General features: G+C 47.9%; 3 protein-coding genes across 9 annotated transcripts in view; 1 reads left to right on the forward strand and 2 right to left on the reverse strand.

Moving 5' to 3' along the window:
- Window positions 1-2,003: 2,003 nt before the first annotated feature.
- On the reverse strand, window positions 2,004-7,279 carry TIMM17B (translocase of inner mitochondrial membrane 17 homolog B (yeast)). Its single transcript, XM_006876658.1, has 6 exons — window positions 7,238-7,279; window positions 6,180-6,279; window positions 3,931-3,994; window positions 2,671-2,799; window positions 2,473-2,583; window positions 2,004-2,381 (listed from the first exon to the last, which is right to left on the reverse strand). Exons 1-6 carry the CDS (start codon window positions 7,261-7,263, stop codon window positions 2,293-2,295), a joined length of 519 nt encoding a protein of 172 aa, XP_006876720.1. The 5' UTR covers window positions 7,264-7,279; the 3' UTR covers window positions 2,004-2,292.
- A 701-nt stretch (window positions 7,280-7,980) lies between these two features.
- Window positions 7,981-11,875, forward strand: PQBP1 (polyglutamine binding protein 1). 4 transcript variants are annotated; one of them, XM_006876659.1, is made up of 6 exons: window positions 7,981-8,064; window positions 10,296-10,407; window positions 10,622-10,734; window positions 10,930-11,214; window positions 11,456-11,519; window positions 11,672-11,875. In XM_006876659.1, exons 1-6 carry the CDS (start codon window positions 7,998-8,000, stop codon window positions 11,826-11,828), a joined length of 798 nt encoding a protein of 265 aa, XP_006876721.1. In that variant the 5' UTR covers window positions 7,981-7,997; the 3' UTR covers window positions 11,829-11,875. The 4 variants fall into 4 exon arrangements, with proteins under 4 accessions (XP_006876721.1, XP_006876722.1, XP_006876723.1 ...); XM_006876660.1 differs by having other exon boundaries at window positions 7,986-8,064; window positions 10,296-10,383; XM_006876662.1 differs by having other exon boundaries at window positions 7,998-8,064; window positions 10,622-10,644; window positions 11,140-11,214; window positions 11,672-11,828.
- Window positions 11,876-12,234: 359 nt separating this feature from the next.
- SLC35A2 (solute carrier family 35 (UDP-galactose transporter), member A2) overlaps window positions 12,235-20,072 on the reverse strand; it is an 8,589-nt gene continuing 751 nt past the window's right edge. The window contains exons 2-5 of one of the 4 annotated variants that reach the window (XM_006876665.1): window positions 18,309-18,491; window positions 15,466-15,617; window positions 13,625-14,355; window positions 12,235-12,262 (exon numbers count right to left, since the gene is read on the reverse strand). In XM_006876665.1, coding sequence (XP_006876727.1) covers window positions 12,235-12,262; window positions 13,625-14,355; window positions 15,466-15,617; window positions 18,309-18,491 — 1,094 coding nt within the window. Of the gene's footprint in view, window positions 12,263-13,321; window positions 14,356-15,465; window positions 15,618-18,308; window positions 18,492-18,738; window positions 18,829-20,072 lie in introns of those variants that run through there. The other 3 variants (XM_006876663.1, XM_006876664.1, XM_006876666.1) reach the window with 3 other exon arrangements.

The following is a 20,072-nucleotide window of genomic DNA, read 5'->3' on the forward strand; positions in this document are numbered from 1 at the left end:
GAAAAACCTGAAAGTGCTGGACTGCAAAGTCGGTTTGAACCGCAAAGTCAGGGGTTCAAGCTCACCAGCTGCTACGTGGAAACCCTATACAGCGTCTCTATGGGTCGGAACTGACTCGAAGGCACTTTAACATGGTGCTTGCTCAGCCGTCACCTGGATCAGCAGGCAGGGGCCCTCAGCCTCGAGTGGTCACGTCCTGCCTGGCACTGAGTCACTCAAGTGAGGCCATGTCACAGCTCTGTCCCCACTGAAGGCTGCTGGCTCCCCATTGGGGTTTTGCGAGACGCAGAGACCCTGCATTTGTGACCTCAGGTGGTGGTTTTGTACAGGAGAGATGACCTTTCCACTTCTTTACAAAGGTTTGCAGGACAGGGACTTTTTGTGTTCATGAGGTCATCTGCATGGAATGCAATTGCTCTGAGTTTTTGTGGAGAAAACCATTAACTCCTCTCCAGAGGCTTTTGTGCTTCACTTTAGTATTTGCAAGAGGGCATTTATACTCTGTGCATGAAGAAGCCAGGTAAGGTGTAGTGAATTATTTAGTATGTCTCTTCTAGCCTTAGTGTTTGTAACTCCCACCACCTGACAGGTCTGGATGTGAGATGATACTGATAGGATGACAGGATTCAGCTGTGGATGTTAACCACCTTCATTGTAAAAACGTGAAACTCTAGCCCAAATATAAAATAAACCATTTCAGAAGCGGTCGAGGAAGAAAAGAGATCTTCCTACCATCACAGAATAGCCAGGAGTGGAGTGCGTGCTTCGGACTCTGAGATCCTTGCACATTGAACCTCCTCAACTCAGGAACACACGCTGTGATACTGACGAAGTGGAAGAGGAGCAACAGCAGCAGAACCAAGAACCACAGAGCAAGCAGAACCAAGTGACTCTGGGCAGGAGGCTTGCCTGCATGGTGGGGTGTCTCTAGACACTTAATTGGGGGAAACTCGGCTTTCTGACCCATGGAGCTAGAGCTGAGTGCCTTCAGGCTGAGGTTTATGGTAGAGTGTTGTGTCTTGGGGGGGGGGCATTTGTCATCAGCCCTAAAATAACTTTGTTAACATTACCTGGAAAGACAGAGGCCTGCCTGTGCACAGCTGAGAGACTGTCCTGACTGCAAGAACTGCACCTTGTGCATTTTCTGCTCCTGTTAACTTCCCTAGTAAACCCCGTAAGTGTGAGTATTAGCTCTGAGTTCTGTGTGGTCATTACAATCATCAAATCCAGTTGAGTAGAGTGCTTTGGGAAGAATCGTCGAGTTATAGATTCGTTTTTGTTTTTTTACCACTTTCCACTTCTATGGAGCCCTTTGTTAAGAAAGGAAGGCAACTGCACCTCAGTGGATTCATCTATAAGACAATGCTTACCCCACCTCTATATGGGTTTACATAGACGTGATGGTGTTTGAGGGTGTTATCCCCAAAACCCCTTTCCCACAAACTTCCCACCCAAAATGAAAACTCCTATCTGGTTCTTTGTGGTTCCCTTAAAAAAAAAAAAAAAAAAAATCCTGACAGTGAACACTGAGCATCAGAGAGCAGAAGTCTTGTGGTACAGAAGGGGAGACCGACACAGACTTTGAGGAAGCCAGGTTCCCCTGAAAGTTACTTCCATTCCAGGTCCATGAGGAGGCCACCTGGAGGGCTTTACCTTCCCAGGTACAGTGACTGGTATTCAGAAAGGAAGGGCTCCTTGTGAGGTTGGACTGCTCATCCTTGGGGATGGGAATATATGAGGAACCAGGAAGGCAACATGCAGAACCACAGCAGCAGCAGCACCCCACAGTGCTTGTCCACTCACTTCTTTCTTCTGTGTCGGATTCACCACTTGGCCCCTTGCACAGCCTTGTACATGTGTCTCATGTTGATTCATGTCCCCTCCCGTTCATTCATCCCACAGACATTTTCTAGAGCCCACTCTCTGTGCGACTCCAAGTCCTACAGCTCAGCCCCTTGTCTGATGAGGGGATCCCAAGTGTGGTTCAAGGAGTGCATAAATAAGCATTTTAAAACTGGCTTTAAATACTTTTCAGGGTACCACACAAAGGGGCTGGGGTGAGAGTTTGTTACATGTGAGTGTGGGGCTGAGGTGCTCTGAAAGAGTAAAATGGAACCCATCCATCAGGACAGCTGGGATGTCCCACCCCCACACTGGGACAAGGAGGCAAAGTAGAGGCCCTCTCAGGAGGGTCCTAGGGCCAACTGGGAGCCAGCCCTCCCTTCGAGGTAGATAATCAGGGAGGGAAACGAGGAGGGACTCCCACGGTGGCGGCATTAGGCGGTCACTTCCTCAGTGGTATTGCTGGTAGCTGGGATAGCCTGGGGCCGGGGCACCCTCTTTGGAGGGCATCTGGCTGGGATCCTCCAGGAATAGGGGTGCTAGGAAGGGGAGAATCAGGTAAGGGCAAACAGAGGAGGCTGGGAAGAACATTTACCACTACTACCTGGTCAGCATCAGCCAAGTACTCACCATTGCGGAACTGCTGGGCAGTGTAGCGAGTAAGGAGGATGCCGACACCCTCAATGAGGGCCAACAGGATGCCCCCCATCATCGCTGAACCCACCATGGCCAGTGGGCCACCTGCAGGAATGAGGACAGCAGAGGGAGCATGGTGAGGGCAAGCAAAATCGGGTGGGAGGGGCTGGGCCAGGGCTCTGGGGTACTCACTGCGAGCTGCCAGAACAGCACCAGTCAACGCTCCACTGGTGATGGAGTTCCAGGGATCCTCCTTGCCCCGTAGCCGCACCAAGCCACAGTCGATCGTGGAGAACAGGCCTCCCCACACTGCAAAGCTACCTGCAGGGGAACGGAGGCCTAGTGTTCACAGGAACTCCCGAGACTCCATATCCCAGGGTCTGGGGACTTCTGAAGCCTGAATGTTCTGACCATGAATGGGGAGAAAAGTCCAGACACAGACGCAGATAGCAAACTCCCAGGTCACAGTCCCTGCCTATCCTTTTGCCGAGGTATTTTCCCACTTCAATTCATCTACAGTGGCCATCAATAGCCCCTTCAATGTTACATTGTTACATGCTGTTGAATCAGTTCCAACCCATAGCTACACTGTATAGGGTTTCCGAGGAGTGGCTGGAACCTTGCCGTTCAAACTGACTTTGTAGTCTAGTCCAGCACATTAATGCACAGCACCACACCAGGACTCCTCAATGTTATAGTGAGTTTAAAAATGTTCACAAGCAGATTCATATTTTACTCTATAGGGTTTTTAACAAAGCAGCTTTAATCTTTGTAACTACCTCATAGAGTTGGAATTTTGATATTGGTTTCAGGGAGAAGGTCTAACTAACTAAATTAACCCCCTGCCCTGGAGTTGATTCTAACTCATAGCGATCCTATACAGAAGCAGACTGCCACATTGTTCTCCTGCAGAGCCACTGGTGGGTTCGAACCGCTGATCTTTCAGTTAAGAACTGAGCACTTAACCACTGAACCACCAGGGAGGACAAGTTAAGAAAGCCCAATAAAAAAAAAATTAGTTAAAATGTTGATTGCGGGCTTACTGTGTGCCAAGCCCTCAGTACTATGTATCATTTGACTGCTAAAATTTTAAATTAGTTAATATTAAAGTGCTTAGCACAGCAACCTTAGTAACTTTGCATATACTCTATAAATGTTTGCTAAATAAATTACAAAGCTACTGAGGTGGTTACTGTCATCATGCACTGTTAAAGAAGTTCAGACACGTTTAAGCCTAAGGTCACACGGCAGGAAAAAGCCAGAGCCTGGATAGAAACTCCAAAACCCACACTCTTCTCCCTCTCTAAATTGTTAGGAAATGCCACAACCCCCACCCAGGAAATCCCAGGCAGAGTTGGGAGATGGAATCTAGTTCCCCAACTTCAAGTCTACATCTAAAGGGGCATCCCTCCCCGACGACTTATATCTTTTGTGTCTCCCCAAGCCTCTCACCTCCAATCTGGGGGGCTCGAATCCTCACAGCACTGACACTACCTCTTAACCGGTGGCGAATCCCCTGGGGGAAAGTGAGGAGAAAGTCAGGGCAGGTGTGAGGCCACTCGCAGACAGGATTTCTGGCTTTTAAGGAGGAATGGGGACAGGAGACCTGTTTGGGGTGTCAAGGCAGAGATATGGAAAGCAGCCAAGAACTAGGGGACTGGGGAACAACCTAACATGGATGCTTTCAAAACAGGGTTGAGAAATTAAATTCATTCATTCAATCAATAATTAAGTAGCTACTATGTGCCAGGCACTGCTATATACAAAAATACAGCAGTGTCCAAGGTAGACCTGGTCCCAGCCCTCTCAGAGCTCACATTCTAGTGAGAGAGTCAGATCCTTGAGTAAGGAACCAAAGCAATAAACGAGACCGTTCCAGGCAGCAATAACCACTGTAGAGGAAACAGGATGAGGACATGGGTGACTGAGTAGTCAGAAAGACGTCTTTATGGAGGATCAGGAGAGACTTGGGCAAAGATTCAAGAAAGAAAGTTTCAGGTTAATGTAACAGCAAGTTCAAAGGCTAGGAGGTAGGCATGAGATGGGGTAGTAGAGGAAGAAAGAAGGCTAGAGAGGGTGGAACAGAGTGGGCAAGGAGAAAAGTGGTAGAAGATAGACTATGAGAGATAGACAATTAGATTGTATAAAGTATAGTAAAGAATTTGGCTTTTATTTTAAAGTAACAGGAAGAAAAGGCATAACTAAAAAGGGGGAGCTGATAATTTGTTATTTCAGGAACAGAGAATCTTAGGATCATCAAGAGGAGCGAGGGATCCTAACCAGAATTACAGTGACAACAGAGATGGTGGCAGAGGCGATGGCATAGAGAGACAGAGCAGCAGAGGACTATAGGCCCATGGACTGAGAAAGGCTGTGTGCCTGCGGACAGGAGGATGGCTTTCAAAAGGTGCCCTCTGGACATTAAATGAATAAAAAAGGTAGAGGCAAATACTGTTGGCTGAGGGTACATGGAGGGGATTATAATCACTGTCATGATTTGCTGAATATTAAACTGATGAGCTGCCCTGTAAGCCTTCACTCACTCAATTCACAATGAAAGCTTAAATAAATAAATAAAAATAACAGGAAGCTATATATATATATATTAAAGGAGGGGCTAGGATCTAATTTGTTTCCCTGCTTTTTAAGAAACCCTTTGGGTTGGTGGTTTAAGAGTATACTACAAGGGGTAAAGGCAGAAGCAGAGAGACAGTGTGAACACTACAGAAATCATGGGGACTCAGACCAGAACGGTGCCAATGAAGGTGGTAAGAAGTTATTGATTTAGGGGATATGTTTTAGAGATTGAATACACAGGTTTTACTCATTGATTAGATGCAGGATGGGGTGTGAAGGAAAAAGAAGAAACAAAAATGAATGACTCCAAGGTTTTGGGCTTAAACAACTAGAAAGAGGTAAATTAGAATTTCCTGAGATGAGGTTGACCCATGAGATTAGGTCTGGGAAGGAATCAGAAACTTGAGTTTTGACTTGTTGAGTTTAAGATTGGTCAACCAAGTGGAGATGTCAAGTAGACAATTGGATATGTGGGGCTAGAATTGAGGGGAGGCAGGGCTAGATATTTAAATTGTAGCTGTTGTTGTTGTTAAGTGTCATTGAGTCAGTTCTGACTCATAGAGACCCTGTATAGGGTTTCCGAGGAGCAGCTGGGTGGGTTCAAACCACCGACCTTGTGGTTAGCAGTCCAGTGCTGATCCTACAGTGCCAGTAAAGACCTTGGCAAATGGATGGCATTTAAAGGTATCTTTGATGAAATCTCCTGGAGAGGTGGGGGTGTTGAAGAAAAAGAAGACAACTGTGTTAATTTCAAGGATTTTCTCAATTTAGAGACTGTCCTTTCCCTCTGTCAATTAAATGTGCGGCACCTCCTTCTATACAGGTTTCTGACATCGAATCTCTACCTACAAGCATAATGTGCCTGGCTTTGTACACATCTAGGATTGGTCATGACTGGTTTAACAGGACAGCATTTCCAGAGAGGTGGCCCAGTTAGGGGTAACGGGAACAGGGGTCATGTTTGCAGTTCTCCAAGACCCCAGATCTGGAAGCCAGACTTGGCACGTAGTAGGTGAGTAGGCATCAGAAAGAATATGTTCATGTGACTACATGCAGTTTTCATGACAGGATCCCGTGAGAGGGTTGGTCAACCCCCACACCACCCAGGAATGGCCAGGGCTTACAACAGGAGCATTGCGGAAGCCTTTGATGGCTTGGAAGACTCCTCCGCCAATGACACCCATAGTGAAGGCTCCCCCGCAATCATCCACAATGCGCCATGGGCTGCAAGAGCGAAGGCGAGGAATATGTTAACGTGAGCCCTCCTCCAGGCCCAAACAGACTCTTTCCAAATGTTTTTCTTCACCCTGCCTGCCTCCCCTTCGCAGCCAACTATGGAACCAGCCAACTGCTTTACTACTACAAAAGATTAAGTTAATTGATACATGCAGAGTTGGCATCTTTAAATAAGCGCCATAGAAATAGTTGTTGTTGTTATGTGCCCTGGAGTCGGTTCCGACTCATAGCGACCCTGTACAGGGTTTCCGAGGCTGTAAATCTTTACGGCAGCAGAAAGCCTCATCTTTCTCCCGTGGAACAGCTGGTAGTTTCGAACTGCTGACCTTGAGGTTTGCAGCCCGATTCGTAACCACTACACTACCAGAGCTCCTTATACCATAGAAATGGTAGCTAGCTAAAAAACAAAGCAAAAACTTCACTGCCATCAAGTCATCCCAAACCATAATTGCTATTAAAACAGGACAGGGTCACACTCCCTTCTCTAGCGATGGGCCCGTCCCTGTTAAGCCCGCCTTCTTCCCCCTTTTAATACAACACAAAGAGGAAAAACCAAGTGCAAATGGTGGGGAGGATTCAGCACCCCCTCCTTGCCCACAATAGGCTCACCCAGGCCCCGCCCTCTATTACCTAAAGCTAACTGGGGGAAACCACGCATGGTAACACTGAATTACTGCTCCGTCTCTTTGTCAACAGAGAGGCCAGTGAATACCAAGTTAGGGACAACGTGACGTGTTCGTCCTGTACCGAACCTTCTCCAGGGGCACAGTTGCTACCCCTCTTAACGGGTGAGAGGAACCAAGCTGGGGAGCGGAAGGAGATAAGTTTCTGAAAGTCTCCAGAGTCTGGGACGTGGCGCTGTGTGGCCGGTGAATCCCCCGCCCGCCTCCCACGGCTGGCCAGGGCGCCGCAGCAACAGTCCCGAGGCCTGTGCCCACCGCCGTACCAAGGCTCCCGAGCGTATTCCTCCATGGCGCCTGGGTCCGGCTGCTCAATCAGGCCCGTTCAGGCTGGGCCCCGCCCCTAGTGTATACGCACACAGGCGCCCAAGCTTTCCACCAATTCCAAGACCAGTGTTGGATCGCTTCGCCTCACGTACGCCAAAGGGGCACTCTCATTGGCCATCTAGGTTGCGTCATCTGTCCTCCGCAGCCTCCGACCTAATCCCAGTTACTTAAAGGTTCGGGGAGAAAGGACCTCCTTCTGTGCTTTGGAGGAGAGAGTCGTGTGGTTCCGGTGGTCATAGCGGCTACGAGAGAGCCGACCTGTCCGTCAGCCTTCCACTGCCCGCGAGACTGTATTGGTAACGCCAGGGTGGGCACATTCTTTTGGAGCTGGAGGAGGTGCTTGCCTTCTGCCCCCCCCCCCCATTTCAACGCTTTGGTTCCTCCCACTCGGCAGTCATTGGGGGACGTTGGGTGAGCCCATTTCTGGGGAGCGGGGGAGACGCTCTTGACCCCTTCAGCGGACAGAGCCTGCGAGTGGAACGAGGGACGCGAGCGCTAGACGAGGGTGGGTGAGAGTTTGGGTGATATTGCTTCTTGTCTCAGCCACCTTTTAGCGCGTACTTTCTGCCCGCTCAGCTACTGGCCCAGGGAGAGATGGGGGTCAGATGAATATATGCTGGGGGATGGGGTGGGGTAGGGTTACAGAATCTGGATTCTAATCCTCATCTAATCTAATTTTTAGTGTGTCTGCTACCCGCTATGCCACTGCCCGTGGCGCTGCAGACCCGCTTGGCCAAGAGAGGCATCCTCAAACATCTTGAGCCCGGTGAGCGCTAAGAGCAGATGGGCCCACCATGTGCCAGGCATGACAGGAAGTTTGTTGTTGGACTGACACTTGATAACCTTGCATGAGCCTACTGTGTGTGAGCCAAGCAGTGGGATGGAAGGCATTTCATTGTTAATACAGATTCCTGACATCCATGTACCAAGCACTGTAGGCGGACAGACGTATTCTTGACAATAGTGACAGCTGATGGCTGTTTTGGTTAATTGTATCCCAGGTTCCATGGAGTGGTAACAAAGTCGCTAATAGGATGAGTTGACATCTACTGCAGTTTCCTGTTTACCGGAGTACAATATTGTTGATACGTTGTTATTTACAATACTGATACATAGTATGCATTTCTACTGTTGCCACTATGCTGGTGATACACTGGGACTTCAGAAAGTTCATGGAAAAATTCCAGTATCTTTTAGGATGGCTGACTTCAACTGCAATTTCCTGTGTGCCGAGTACAATGTTGCTGTTGATACTTTGTTATTTGCAATACTGATAGATAACATGCATTTCTACTGTTGCCACTATGCTGGTGATACACAGGGGCTTCAGAAAGTTCATGGAAAAATTCCAGTATCTTTTAGGATGTACAATTTTGCTGTTGATACTTTGTTATTTACAATACTGATAACATGTATTTGTACTGTTGCCACTATGCTGGTGCTACAAAGGGGCTTCAAAAGGTTCATGAGGGAAATTACAGTATCTTTTCATTCCATTTTCCTACAAACTTTTTGTAGCCCCCTCATAGATACCTTATTCACCATTATCAGTAACCGACCTGTGGCACTGTGTGTGAATGCACCAGACTGCAAAGCCATTTGAACTGCAAGGTCAGCAGTTCAAGTTTACCAGCTGCTCCTCAGAAACCCTATAAAGGTTCACTATGGGTCGGAACCAACTCAACAGCACTTAACAACAAGTGCCTGGCCAGCCATCCCATGAGAGAAAGATGAGGTTGCCAGTTTCTGTAAAAATTTAGTCTCAAAAACCCTAAGGAGCATTCTACTCTGCTCCATCTGCTTGCTATAAATTGAAATCAACTCAATGGCAGTGGGCTGGGTTTGGGGGGGATTCACTGGCACTATGCTCTTGTTAAGAGTTCTGGTATCATAGTTGTTACGAATCGGGCTGCTTACTTCAAGGTCAGCATTTGGAAACTACCAGCTGTTCCATGGGAGAAAGATGAGGCTTTCTGCTCCCGTAAAGATTTACAGCCTCGGAAACCCTGTACAGGGTCACTATGAGTCGGAACCGACTTGACTCCACGGCACATCACCACCACCACGCTCTTGTTGACGTACACATTACATTCTATCCTTAGTTAAAATGTATTAGAGGCCTATTGAAGGCCAGGCACTGTGCTGCTAGTATATACCCTTTTTATTCTATTAACTGACATCTATTGCAGGCCTCAAGGAGCTCTGGTAGCATAGTGGTTGCGAATTGGGCTGCTAATCTCACGGTCAGCAGTTCGAAACCACCAGCTGTTCCGCAGGAGAAAGATGAGGCTTTCTGCTCCAGTAAAGATTTACAGCCTCGGAAACCCTGTACAGGGTCACTATGTGTCCACGGCACATAACAACAACACTGCAGGCCTCTGTGAATAGTACACTTTGTCATTCAGCAACTGAATGAATTCAGAGCAATGATTGGATAAATTCCTGGCTATTAAAGATACAGGGATTAGAAATCCCAGATTGGCCAAGTTTGAGTGCGGAATAGATTTGGAGTATTTTCAGATAAAGCTGTCAAAAACTCTTTTTATTCAAAACTATTTATTTGAATAACAACGTAACTTACTATGACTTAACATTAAAACCCAGAAACAGAACAGAATTGGTTAAGTTTTTGATGGTGGTGGTTAAGTGCCGTTGAGTCAGTTCCAACTCATAGCGACCCTGTACAGGGTTTCCAAGGAGCAGCTAATGAGTTTCAACCACTAACATTGCAGTTCACATGACCTTATGGTCCAGTGCTTATTCTACAGCGTCCTACCAGGACTCCATTTTTTTTGGTAAATACCCTGATATTCAGATATGTGAATTTTTGCAAGCAGTATTTTATCTGCTTCCGGGCACATGCCCGTACCTGTGCCTGCCGTGTTCAGTTTATGGTTGGTCAAGTGTGTGAATGTGAGCATGTGTCTCTCCAGGCCGTGACAGCAAGATAATTCCCCTGATCTTTAACTGATCCCCTCTCCCTACTTGTTCTGTCAGAGCCAGAGGAAGAAATCATCGCTGAGGACTACGATGATGATCCTGTGGACTATGAGGCCACCCGCTTGGAGGGCCTGCCACCAAGCTGGTACAAGGTGTTTGACCCTTCCTGGTAAGCCTGGGGACACATTGGAGGAATGGCGCATATGACTCCCAACTCTACCCTTCTTGTGCTATCACTAGCTTTGGGGTTTATGGAAGACATAGGAAGAGATTCGAAGGTACTGACTCGGGCAGGTATAGGCAGAGATGGGGAGACAGGAGTTGAAACAAAGAGAACCCCTGTACTGACACTCTTCCCCTCCCTTCTTCCTATTGGCCCACAGTGGGCTCCCTTACTACTGGAATGTGGACTCAGATCTTGTGTCCTGGCTTTCCCCACATGATCCCAACTCCATCGTTACCAAATCTGCCAAGAAGCTCAGAAGCAATAATGCAGGTAAGTTGGAAGATCCAAGGGTTCCTGGAGCAATTCTAGCAGTTCTCAGAGGGGGCTCAATTAAATTATAGTGGATCAAAGCGGGGCAGATAAGACCAGAGAGGCCCCACCCCAAGCAAGAGAGGTTGTTAGGAAAGCAAAGATTGCTGGTCCTGGGGTCCGAGAAAGGTTACTTCAAGGCTTTCATGTCTCCAGATGCTGAAGAGAAGTTGGACCGGGCCCATGAGAAGTCGGACCGGGGCCACGAGAAGCCAGACCGGGGCCATGACAAGTCAGACCGGGGCCACGATAAGTCAGACCGGGGCCATGACAAGTTGGACCGAGACCGAGAGCGTGGCTATGACAAGGTAGACAGAGAGAGAGAACGGGACAGAGATCGGGACCGGGATCGTGGGTATGATAAACCAGACCGAGAAGAGGCCAAAGAACGTCGTCACCATCGCCGGGAGGAGCTGGCTCCATACCCCAAGAGCAAGAAGGGTAAGCTGAGCAGGGTCAGAAATAGGGTGAAGCAAGCCAGCTGTCTAGGGAGCAGAATTGAAGGAGGCACTTATGCATGCATATTACGTGTCTGAAGCTGGGACCCAGAATACGCATGCACACTGGTTGACAGTGCTGCAGCCTTTGGCAGCCAAGTGCTCCATTTATTGCTGGCTGGTGGACTGGAGGTGGTGTTCAGTGGATTAAAGCTCTCAACAACCCCTTCCCCCTTTTTCCAAAGTGGCAAGCCGAAAGGACGAAGAGTTAGATCCCATGGACCCCAGCTCATACTCAGATGCGCCACGGTGAGTGACCCCTCATGAGCCCTTCTTTTTCATGACTCTCCTTACACCAGCGAACACCATCCCTTTCCCCTATTGCCTTAATCAGGGTGGTGGTGGAGCAACGAGACCCACCACATCCCACATTCCCACTCATGACCCTCTATCACCCCCAGGGGCACATGGTCAACAGGGCTTCCTAAGCGGAACGAGGCCAAGACAGGTGCAGACACAACAGCAGCTGGGCCCCTCTTCCAGCAGCGTCCATACCCGTCCCCGGGGGCTGTGCTCCGCGCCAATGCTGAAGCCTCCCGAACCAAGCAGCAGGACTGAACCTTCACCCTCGCAGCCCTGGTTCTGGGGTCTTTAATAAATGCTTTTCTTTGGATGGTGCCTGTGAGGCCTGAGTGCTTTCTTACCTTATTCTCTTGAGGCTTCCCAACTCAAGCCACCAAGATGCAAAACACATTTTATTTGTAAAACTCACCTAAGAAATAGCATGGGGGTGATGACAAGGACATGACGTTGGCAGGGCTGGAAGCTGAAGAGGGTCATGTCCATGCCCTCATACCCAGAGAAAAGTTAGTCATGCCAATGATGCCTGGGGGCACAGGGTGGTTGGGGACAGGGAGTTTGGTGTCTACCTCACCCCACCCCTAATACTGATCAGAGTTTGGACCCCACTGGGCCAGGGCAATAAGGGAGAACAAGGCCAGGCCACCGTCTTCAATCCCAGCAGCTACGAACCCTTCACCTTGGTGAGCAACCTGTGGTGGGAATGGAAGGAAAGAAAAACACAGAAAGCTGGGTGGACTGGCAGGTGGGTTTTTTGAGCAAGCGAAGGTCAACAGCAGTGGGGTTGGCACCCCTGGGTTAGTATTAATGCCGCCTCAGAATGCGGGTCCCGCAGATCAGAAAGCTGCACGTGGACTAAAATAAATACAACATCTTTATTTGGCATTGGGTATCCTGACATTTGTTCATTACAGTTCCTTAGAAAACAAATTGAAAAATCAGAACAAATTAATCAAAAATAAAGATCCAATGGTTCTATTTACATATAGCAAAAACAGCCCAGGCATCTCCCATGCACATACACACCCACATTCACACTGGGATACAGTTAAGGGGTTAATAAGCTTTGGGGAATGCAGGGGGTATGTTCCACATTTCATCAGTTCTAAGACACCCCCCCACCTCACATACATACATACACACAATAAGGGTATATCATACAGCCAGTGGGATATTAAGAGTGTGGTTGGCAGCTTTATTTTTCTTCTCCGGATGTCTCCGAAAATAACTGCATCCGGTAACTGACTGTCTTAGATTCAATGAGTTTCAGCCACTGGTTGCAAGGACCCTGTCCTACCTACCCCCTTCCTTCACCCTGGATCATTAATTATCTGATTACACTGTGAATAATTTTTAAAAATACTAAAAAAGAAACCATCCCTATTGCACCCTCTCCTAGAAAGGGCTGATGCAAAAATCTCAGCAGCCATGATCAATTGCTCTGGCCCTCTCTTCTCCCTAGGCAATCAATCACAAGCCCATTATCATTGGTCTCAGTATAATAGCAGCAGCCTCAAGGCCACACAGAGAAGACCAAGCTGCTAACATGATCCAGTATGGTTGCAAGGGAGGAGAGATGGGCTCAAACTATAGGAAATTAAGCCCCACACGTAGGCATTAGTGATTGCTAAGAGAGCAGGATTTCTGTCCAATTTGTCCTTTAAAAAGAGGAAGAATGGCTGGGAGGGATGCTCCCAGATATGAGCAAGGGCAACTCCAGCGGAGAGAGGCCGACAAAGGGGAAAAAAAAAAAAAAAAAGGCCATGACATTCCTAAGCCTGTCCCATTACACAAAAGGTTGGACTAGGCAGAGGAGACGGTTGTAAAACTCCCTCTGGGGGAGATGGGGTAAGCCTGCCAGGAAGGGTGATGTAATAATGCCTAGCCCCAGTCCCATGGCATGTGCCTTCTCCCTACCACTCAGTGACCTGGGAGAAAAGACCACCTTGCAGCCCCAGCAGAGACTTGAGTCCTGCAAATGTTCGTTGCCCTTCACCTCAGCCCCTCCCTATCTCCCCCCAACCACTGCCAGCCCTCACTTCACCAGCACTGACTTTGGCAGAAAGGGCTCCGTGATGAGGTCTCCACGGTGGGAAGACAGCTGCGGTGGTGGTGGCTGTCCCGGAGGTTGCTGGTGCATGCAGGGCCCGGAGGCAGAGGTGGAAGCTATGGCTTTGGCTGTACTTCGGGGAAGGCTGTAGAGGTAGACGGCACCGATGACAAGCCCGGCACCAAGGGCAAATAAAGGGTCCACGTGGAAACCAAAGAGACGAATGGAGGCAACAGTAGACAGTACTATGGATAGGGAGGTGGCAAAGCCCTTGAGGATGTTGTCGGCATATTTAACGACAACTGCCACCAGGAGCCCACCGAAGGCCTGGTTGAGCACTACACCCCAGACGGCAGGCGTGTACCCAAAAAAGAAACCCCGGCGGGCCACAGCAGTACCCTCAGCCCACCAGAGCCCCACCAGGCCCAGTGCTGTGCCGAAGAGGCCGAGCTGCAGGTTGCGCAGCCACACAGAGCCTGAGCTGCCTTTGAGTATCTTCTCAAAGTAGACACCTGCAAAGCCTGAGGAGAGACAGGAGGCCACCACAGCTGCCAGGCCTGCCCCGGGGTTCTGATCCAGTAGCCGTGGGCCCCCACTGCCAGCTTGCTGTGCTTGGACAATGGCGACACCAGTGAAGAGAAGCAGCAGAGAGGCCCACTGCAGCCGTGAAAGGCTGCGGTTCAGCATGAGCACAGAGAACAGTGCCGTAGTCAGGATCTTCAGCTGGTACGTCACCTGCGAGTGGCATAAGGAAGGCAAACAGGCCTGACCCTGACTCCAATGTGAACTCATGGGGGGCAGCACCTACTGAGGACCCCCAGGCACAATGGAGGGGCAGGGTGGGGTTGTTGTTAAGTGCCTTCGAGTCAGTTCCTACCCATAGTGACCCAGTATAGGGTTTCCGAGGAGTGACTGGTGGGGCAGACAGCAATACAAACAGCAAATACCCAACCACTGGCCAACAACTTGAGTTGTGGCTAAATCAGCTTTAAGTGACTCCCAGAAAGAACACAACAGGATGGCTATGCCAGGAAATCTCTGGTCACACCCTAGTCCACATTCCAACCCCACCCTTCCTAGCCCTATGACTAGGGTCTGAACATTTATCTTGTCTGAGCCCTGGCACCAGCATATGTAAAGTAGAACAAGTATACAAAGCACATCACAGTGTAGGTTATGAATAAACGGTAGGCTTTGTGAGAGAGGAGTCTTGATACATACTAACCATCTGCGCAGCTACAGAGTCAGAAAATATTTACACAGCATGTAACTATGTGTCAGGTGTGGGTCTCAGCATTTTATATAAAATACCCAAACCAAACCCACTGCCATGGAGAGCAGAACTGCTCCCTAGGGTTTCGGAAACTATCGATCTTTACAGGAGCAGCTGGTGGGTTTTAACCACCAACCTTGCAATTAGCAGCCCAATGCTTAGTTCAGAGCACCACCGCATTTAGTCCTCACAACCATGAGGTGGGCACTGTTATAACCCCCAATTTAAGGATGAGAAAACTAAGGTACAGAAAGGTTAGGTGACTTGCCCAATATCACACAGAAGGCAAAGTGGCAGAGCTGGGTTTGAACTCAAGCACCTGGTCCCAGAATCCAGGTTCTTCAAGCATTTCACAGAGTTGCCCACAAATAGCTTAAAGCTTATTGCCAACCAAGGGTTCTTCACAGATTTTTTTTTTTTTTTTAATTATCCTAGCATCCTAGTTATTAGGCATTCCCATTTCCCTTCTCAATTTTCAGACATTTCGAATTTGTGAAACAGCTCCTGCTCTCTGCAGCCCTCCCACCACATCTCATTTATTCCAAACGAGCCATGCTGGGCTTGGGGCTCACCTGGAAAGTGGCAGCTGGCAAGTTGGAAATAGCAACGTACTGGAGGTTATTCTGCAAGGTATAGATGAGAGAGGGCACTGCCAGCTTGAGTGTGTCCACATACTGCACCAGGACAGCCTCATGGAGGAAGAGAACCAGGTGCTTCAAGTTACCTGGGTGGAGGGTGGAGTAGGGACTAATTTAGCACCAACTACAAAGATGAGGGGAGTCCTCATCTTTGTAGTTGGTGTGGTGCTGGGGGCTAATGCGTCAGACTGCAAAGTCGTTTCAACTGCAAGGTCGGCGGATCAAGCTCACCAGCTGCTCCTTGGAAACCCTATACAGGGTCGTGATGGGACATAATCGACCCGATGGCACTCAACAACAAAGATGAGGGTGTTCTAAAGGCTGGAACCAGGCCTGGTTCCATGTCTCCCCTGTTATGACCATAGCCCCTGATAAGGTCTGTGCTGTTTTCCCTACGGCACAACCATATCCTCAGTAGGCCTTTCTAATATTCAGTTAATTAGACACAAAAGAATGATCCAGAACACCATGAGTGTCTTGATAATCATGAACCATATTTCACCCATCTTGAAAGCTACCTCCCTGTCATAGAGCCCCATTGACAGAAAGCCCCCAAAACGTTTGTATAATGAAATAATCATTATTCAGTAGGAGCTTATGAACTAAAAGCTCTAGAAGTGTGGGTGTAAGGCTGTTTAACACACAGAAGGGGAATTTTAGCTAGACTTATCCTAGCTCCTTACTGGCCTGTGAGTTGCTTGTGAACAGGGGACATGGTCCTATTGGTATCATCTTGCCATCAACTCTAGACACACCAAGAAGCTGCCCTCACCACATGGATGAAATGTAGACTTGAGAATTTAGTGGAAGAATCCAGTTGGAATTAGTGCATAAATGAGAAACATTTACTATCTAAGAACTTGCTCTGTGTTTTTGCCAATTCATCTTTTAAGTCTCAGCTGAGGGTCACTCCTGGGAAGATCTCCACAACCACCATGCAAGGTTATCTCAAGAACTCTTGCTGATGCTCATTCACAAAACCTAATGTCCTGTCCAAGGAGTAATTACTGGTCTAGAATACCTTACCCAGAACTTCTGAGCCCAGATGAGTTTTGGTATTCAAAATTTTCCAGCAGTTAGGAAGGTAGCAGGGTCTGGGGCTGTACACCATAACCAAGTATATTCATATTTCAGCAATGAATTCTATGAATATTCACACCAAATAGGGCAAATACAGAACACAAATATACAGAGAGTCCCATACTAGGTTAGGCTGTGTTTACCATCAAACTAATTCAGAAAAAAAGATTTGGGGGTTTGGCCTGTGGTTAAGTCTGTAGCTATTTTATTTTCTCCCCATCTAAAATATCAGCCCTATGAGGGCAAGATTTATGTCTGCATTACTAACATGTATACCGCCACAGCCAGTGGAGGACCTGACAGGTAATGTCCACTAGTAACTGACCCAATACAGAAAAGAGCAACTGAGTTTGTAACTTGCTGTTTCCCAAGGCCCTGGAGTTAATGAGTGAATAGGCATGTTTTCTTCAATGTAAACACCTAAGGCAGAGCTGGCTAATTCAAGGTCTTTAAAGAGAAACAACTGGGGAATACTTTCAAGCAGAAGCAGGTGTTCACGGAGGTGTTTAAATTAGTAGATAAACCCATCTCCCCAACTCCTAAATTTTAGGAAACATAGAAGACAGATGAACATATTAAATGATACCATAGGGAGGGAAGCAGCAAAATCCAGACTACAGGACAAATGATCGGATTTCCTCAAACAACTGCAAAGAGTGAAAAAAAGAAAAAAAGTTGGAGGGGAACCTAAAGAGACTCAACAAACACTCAACATCAACAAAACACTGTTCTGATTCAAGTTTTAAAAACCTATCATGATATTTAAAAAATAATTACATATTTGAACATGAACCAGCTATTTGATTATTTCGCGGTTAATATTATTATTTTGTGAGGTAGAACTTAGTTGTTATGGCTATTTTTTTTAATGTATTACTAAACTATTTATGGATAAATTACATGTGGGATTTACTTAAAAATAATAAAGGGTAGGCAGTAAGCAAACATACAATGGCAAAGAACACTGACGCTGAATAGCAGAGTGGTCCGCAGTGGACAACTGTTGAAACAGGGTGACGATTTTCTCTGATTTTGCATGCAATTTAAATTCTCCATAATAAAAAGGTGGCAGGGTGGTGGTGTGCTGAGGAGTTGGTTCTGACTCATAGTGACCCTGCATAGCGTTCCCGAGGCTGTAAATCTTTACAGGAACAGAAAGCCTCATCTTTCTCTCATGGAATGGCTGGTCGTTTTGAACTGCTGACCTTGAGGTTAGCAGCCTGACTCGTAACCACTATGCTACCAGAGCTCCTTGTTGTAATTAAGTGCCGTCGAGTAGATTGAGACCCACAGCGACCCTGTATAGGGTTTCCAAGGAGTGACTGGTGAGCTTGAACCACCGACCTTGCAGTTCAAACCTTCTTTGCAGTCCAGCACATTAACCCACGGCACCACACCAGGACTCCTTTAAGAGTACATAAGTCACCAGGTATATGTAACCTGTGGGCTTCTTAGGGGCACAAACTGTCTTGCTCCTACAACCCACACAGGCCAACTCCCAGGGCTTAAAAGTGAAGATACAGCTCCTTATAACTGAAGGGATGGGTAGAAAAGAAGCTTAGCTGCACTTACATACTCTCCAGGCATTTTTACAGACAAATACCCCTCTAACAGATCCTCCAGTGTGAACACTCTAATATGTGCAGAGTGCCATCTGTTGAGCCCAGTGGGGTACCCACCCCTCCCCTGGCTCATACCCCTCTTCTGTGCGAAGAGCAGCAGCAGGCAGGTAAGTCCCTTGAGCACTTCAGCCATGACCACCGCGGTGGTGGCAAAGAAGCGATCCCCAGGCAATGTGCGGGCATAGCGGATGCTAAGGATGAGGGAGGCATTCTGGACCACCAGCACAGCTAGAGACATGTACTTGAGGCGCCGATGAGCTGTGGGGAAGAGAAGGAACAAGAGAGTAGAGGATCAGAGCTGCTGAGGTGTAGCCAGCCACACAACCACCTGCTCCCTTCTCCTTGCTCAACCAGGATCCTCCTAGCCATTAATACTTCTTCCCTCTGCCCCACCCTGACCTAATGAGGACCTGACAACCCCCCCGCCCCACTACCACCACCTTTCACTGCCTCAGTCACAGGCAAGAGCCTGGAAGGGCCACGCCATACCCTGTCCAGCCCATACCTGAAATCCTTATTGAGGTATCCAGTTGCTGAGCAGGCCCCGGACATCCACCTCGACCCCTTCTCTCCCTCTCTTGAATGAGAAGCAACTCTCCCAGAATATCAACAACTACATTCTTGATGTTGTTGTTGTTAAGTGCCGTCGAGTCGGTTCCGACCCATAGCGACCCTGTACAGGGTTTCCGAGGGTGTAAATCCTTACGGGAGTAGAAAGCCTCATCTTTCTCCCGCGGAGCTGCTGGTAGTTTCGAACCGCTGACCTTAAGGTTCGCAGCCCGATTCGTAACCACTACGCTACCAGAGCTCCTTGATATTCACTGTTTATTTTATGTCTGTTACTGGGTTCAGGTGTCTATATGGATCACCTCAATGGGCCCTTATATCACTTCAAAGGACCTATGAGGATCCCCATTTCAAGGATGCGAAAAATGAAAGATTTATATGAAATGACACTTTATGTAATGATGGACTGTCCCATGTAAAGAATGATACTCCAGTACAAGGAGTTACGAATTGGGCTGCTAACTCAAGGTCAGCAGTTCGAAACTACCAGCTGCTCCGCGGGAGAAAGATGAACTTTCTGCTCCCATAAAAATTTATAGCCTCGGAAACCTTGCACCGACTCCATGGCACATAACAACAATAAAGTATGTATACCCCCTAAAGAATGGTCTTTCTTCAATCTAACAAATGATTCAATTCCCTCAAGCTCAGAATGATCTACACCCCATATGGAATCATTCTCCCCACACTTAGAATGCCTCTGCAACTCCTCCCTCCGTTGACAACGGATTCCTCCCAACCCAGAATAATCTGAAAAATATGTGCATCCCAAGGATTGAGCCCCCATATAATGGCTGGTTACCCTACTGAAAATGGTCTAGTTCCTCAATCATCTAAGGAAACATTTCCCTATAGTCCACATGGCCCAGTCGACTTTTCCCCACCTCCATTCAGCCCCAGTCTCGACAAGGAATTAGTCCTTGTTCTACCCACACCCACAAGGAAATCTCCCTTCTATAAGGAAGAACCTGGTGCCCTCATTACATTCTTTTTCTTCCACATAAGGAAGGACCCTCTCACCCCCAATATACAATGAACTCTGCCTCCATTAGGGATCCCCCCTAGAATGGTCTTCTTCCCTTATAATGAAGGACGTCCCTCTGTCAAAACAGACCCTCTACTCATATTAGGAAGGCCCCGCCCCACCCTAATTCACAGTCTCTTGCACTTTATAAGAAGCCACAACCTTTAGAATGGTCTTTCCATTCTTTAAGGGCGACCTCCCCCTACCCCCGACACACACACACACACACACACACACACACACACACA

This window comes from Chrysochloris asiatica, unplaced genomic scaffold (genome assembly GCF_000296735.1).
Source record: "Chrysochloris asiatica unplaced genomic scaffold, ChrAsi1.0 scaffold00404, whole genome shotgun sequence".
NCBI classification, from domain to species: domain Eukaryota; kingdom Metazoa; phylum Chordata; class Mammalia; order Afrosoricida; family Chrysochloridae; genus Chrysochloris; species Chrysochloris asiatica.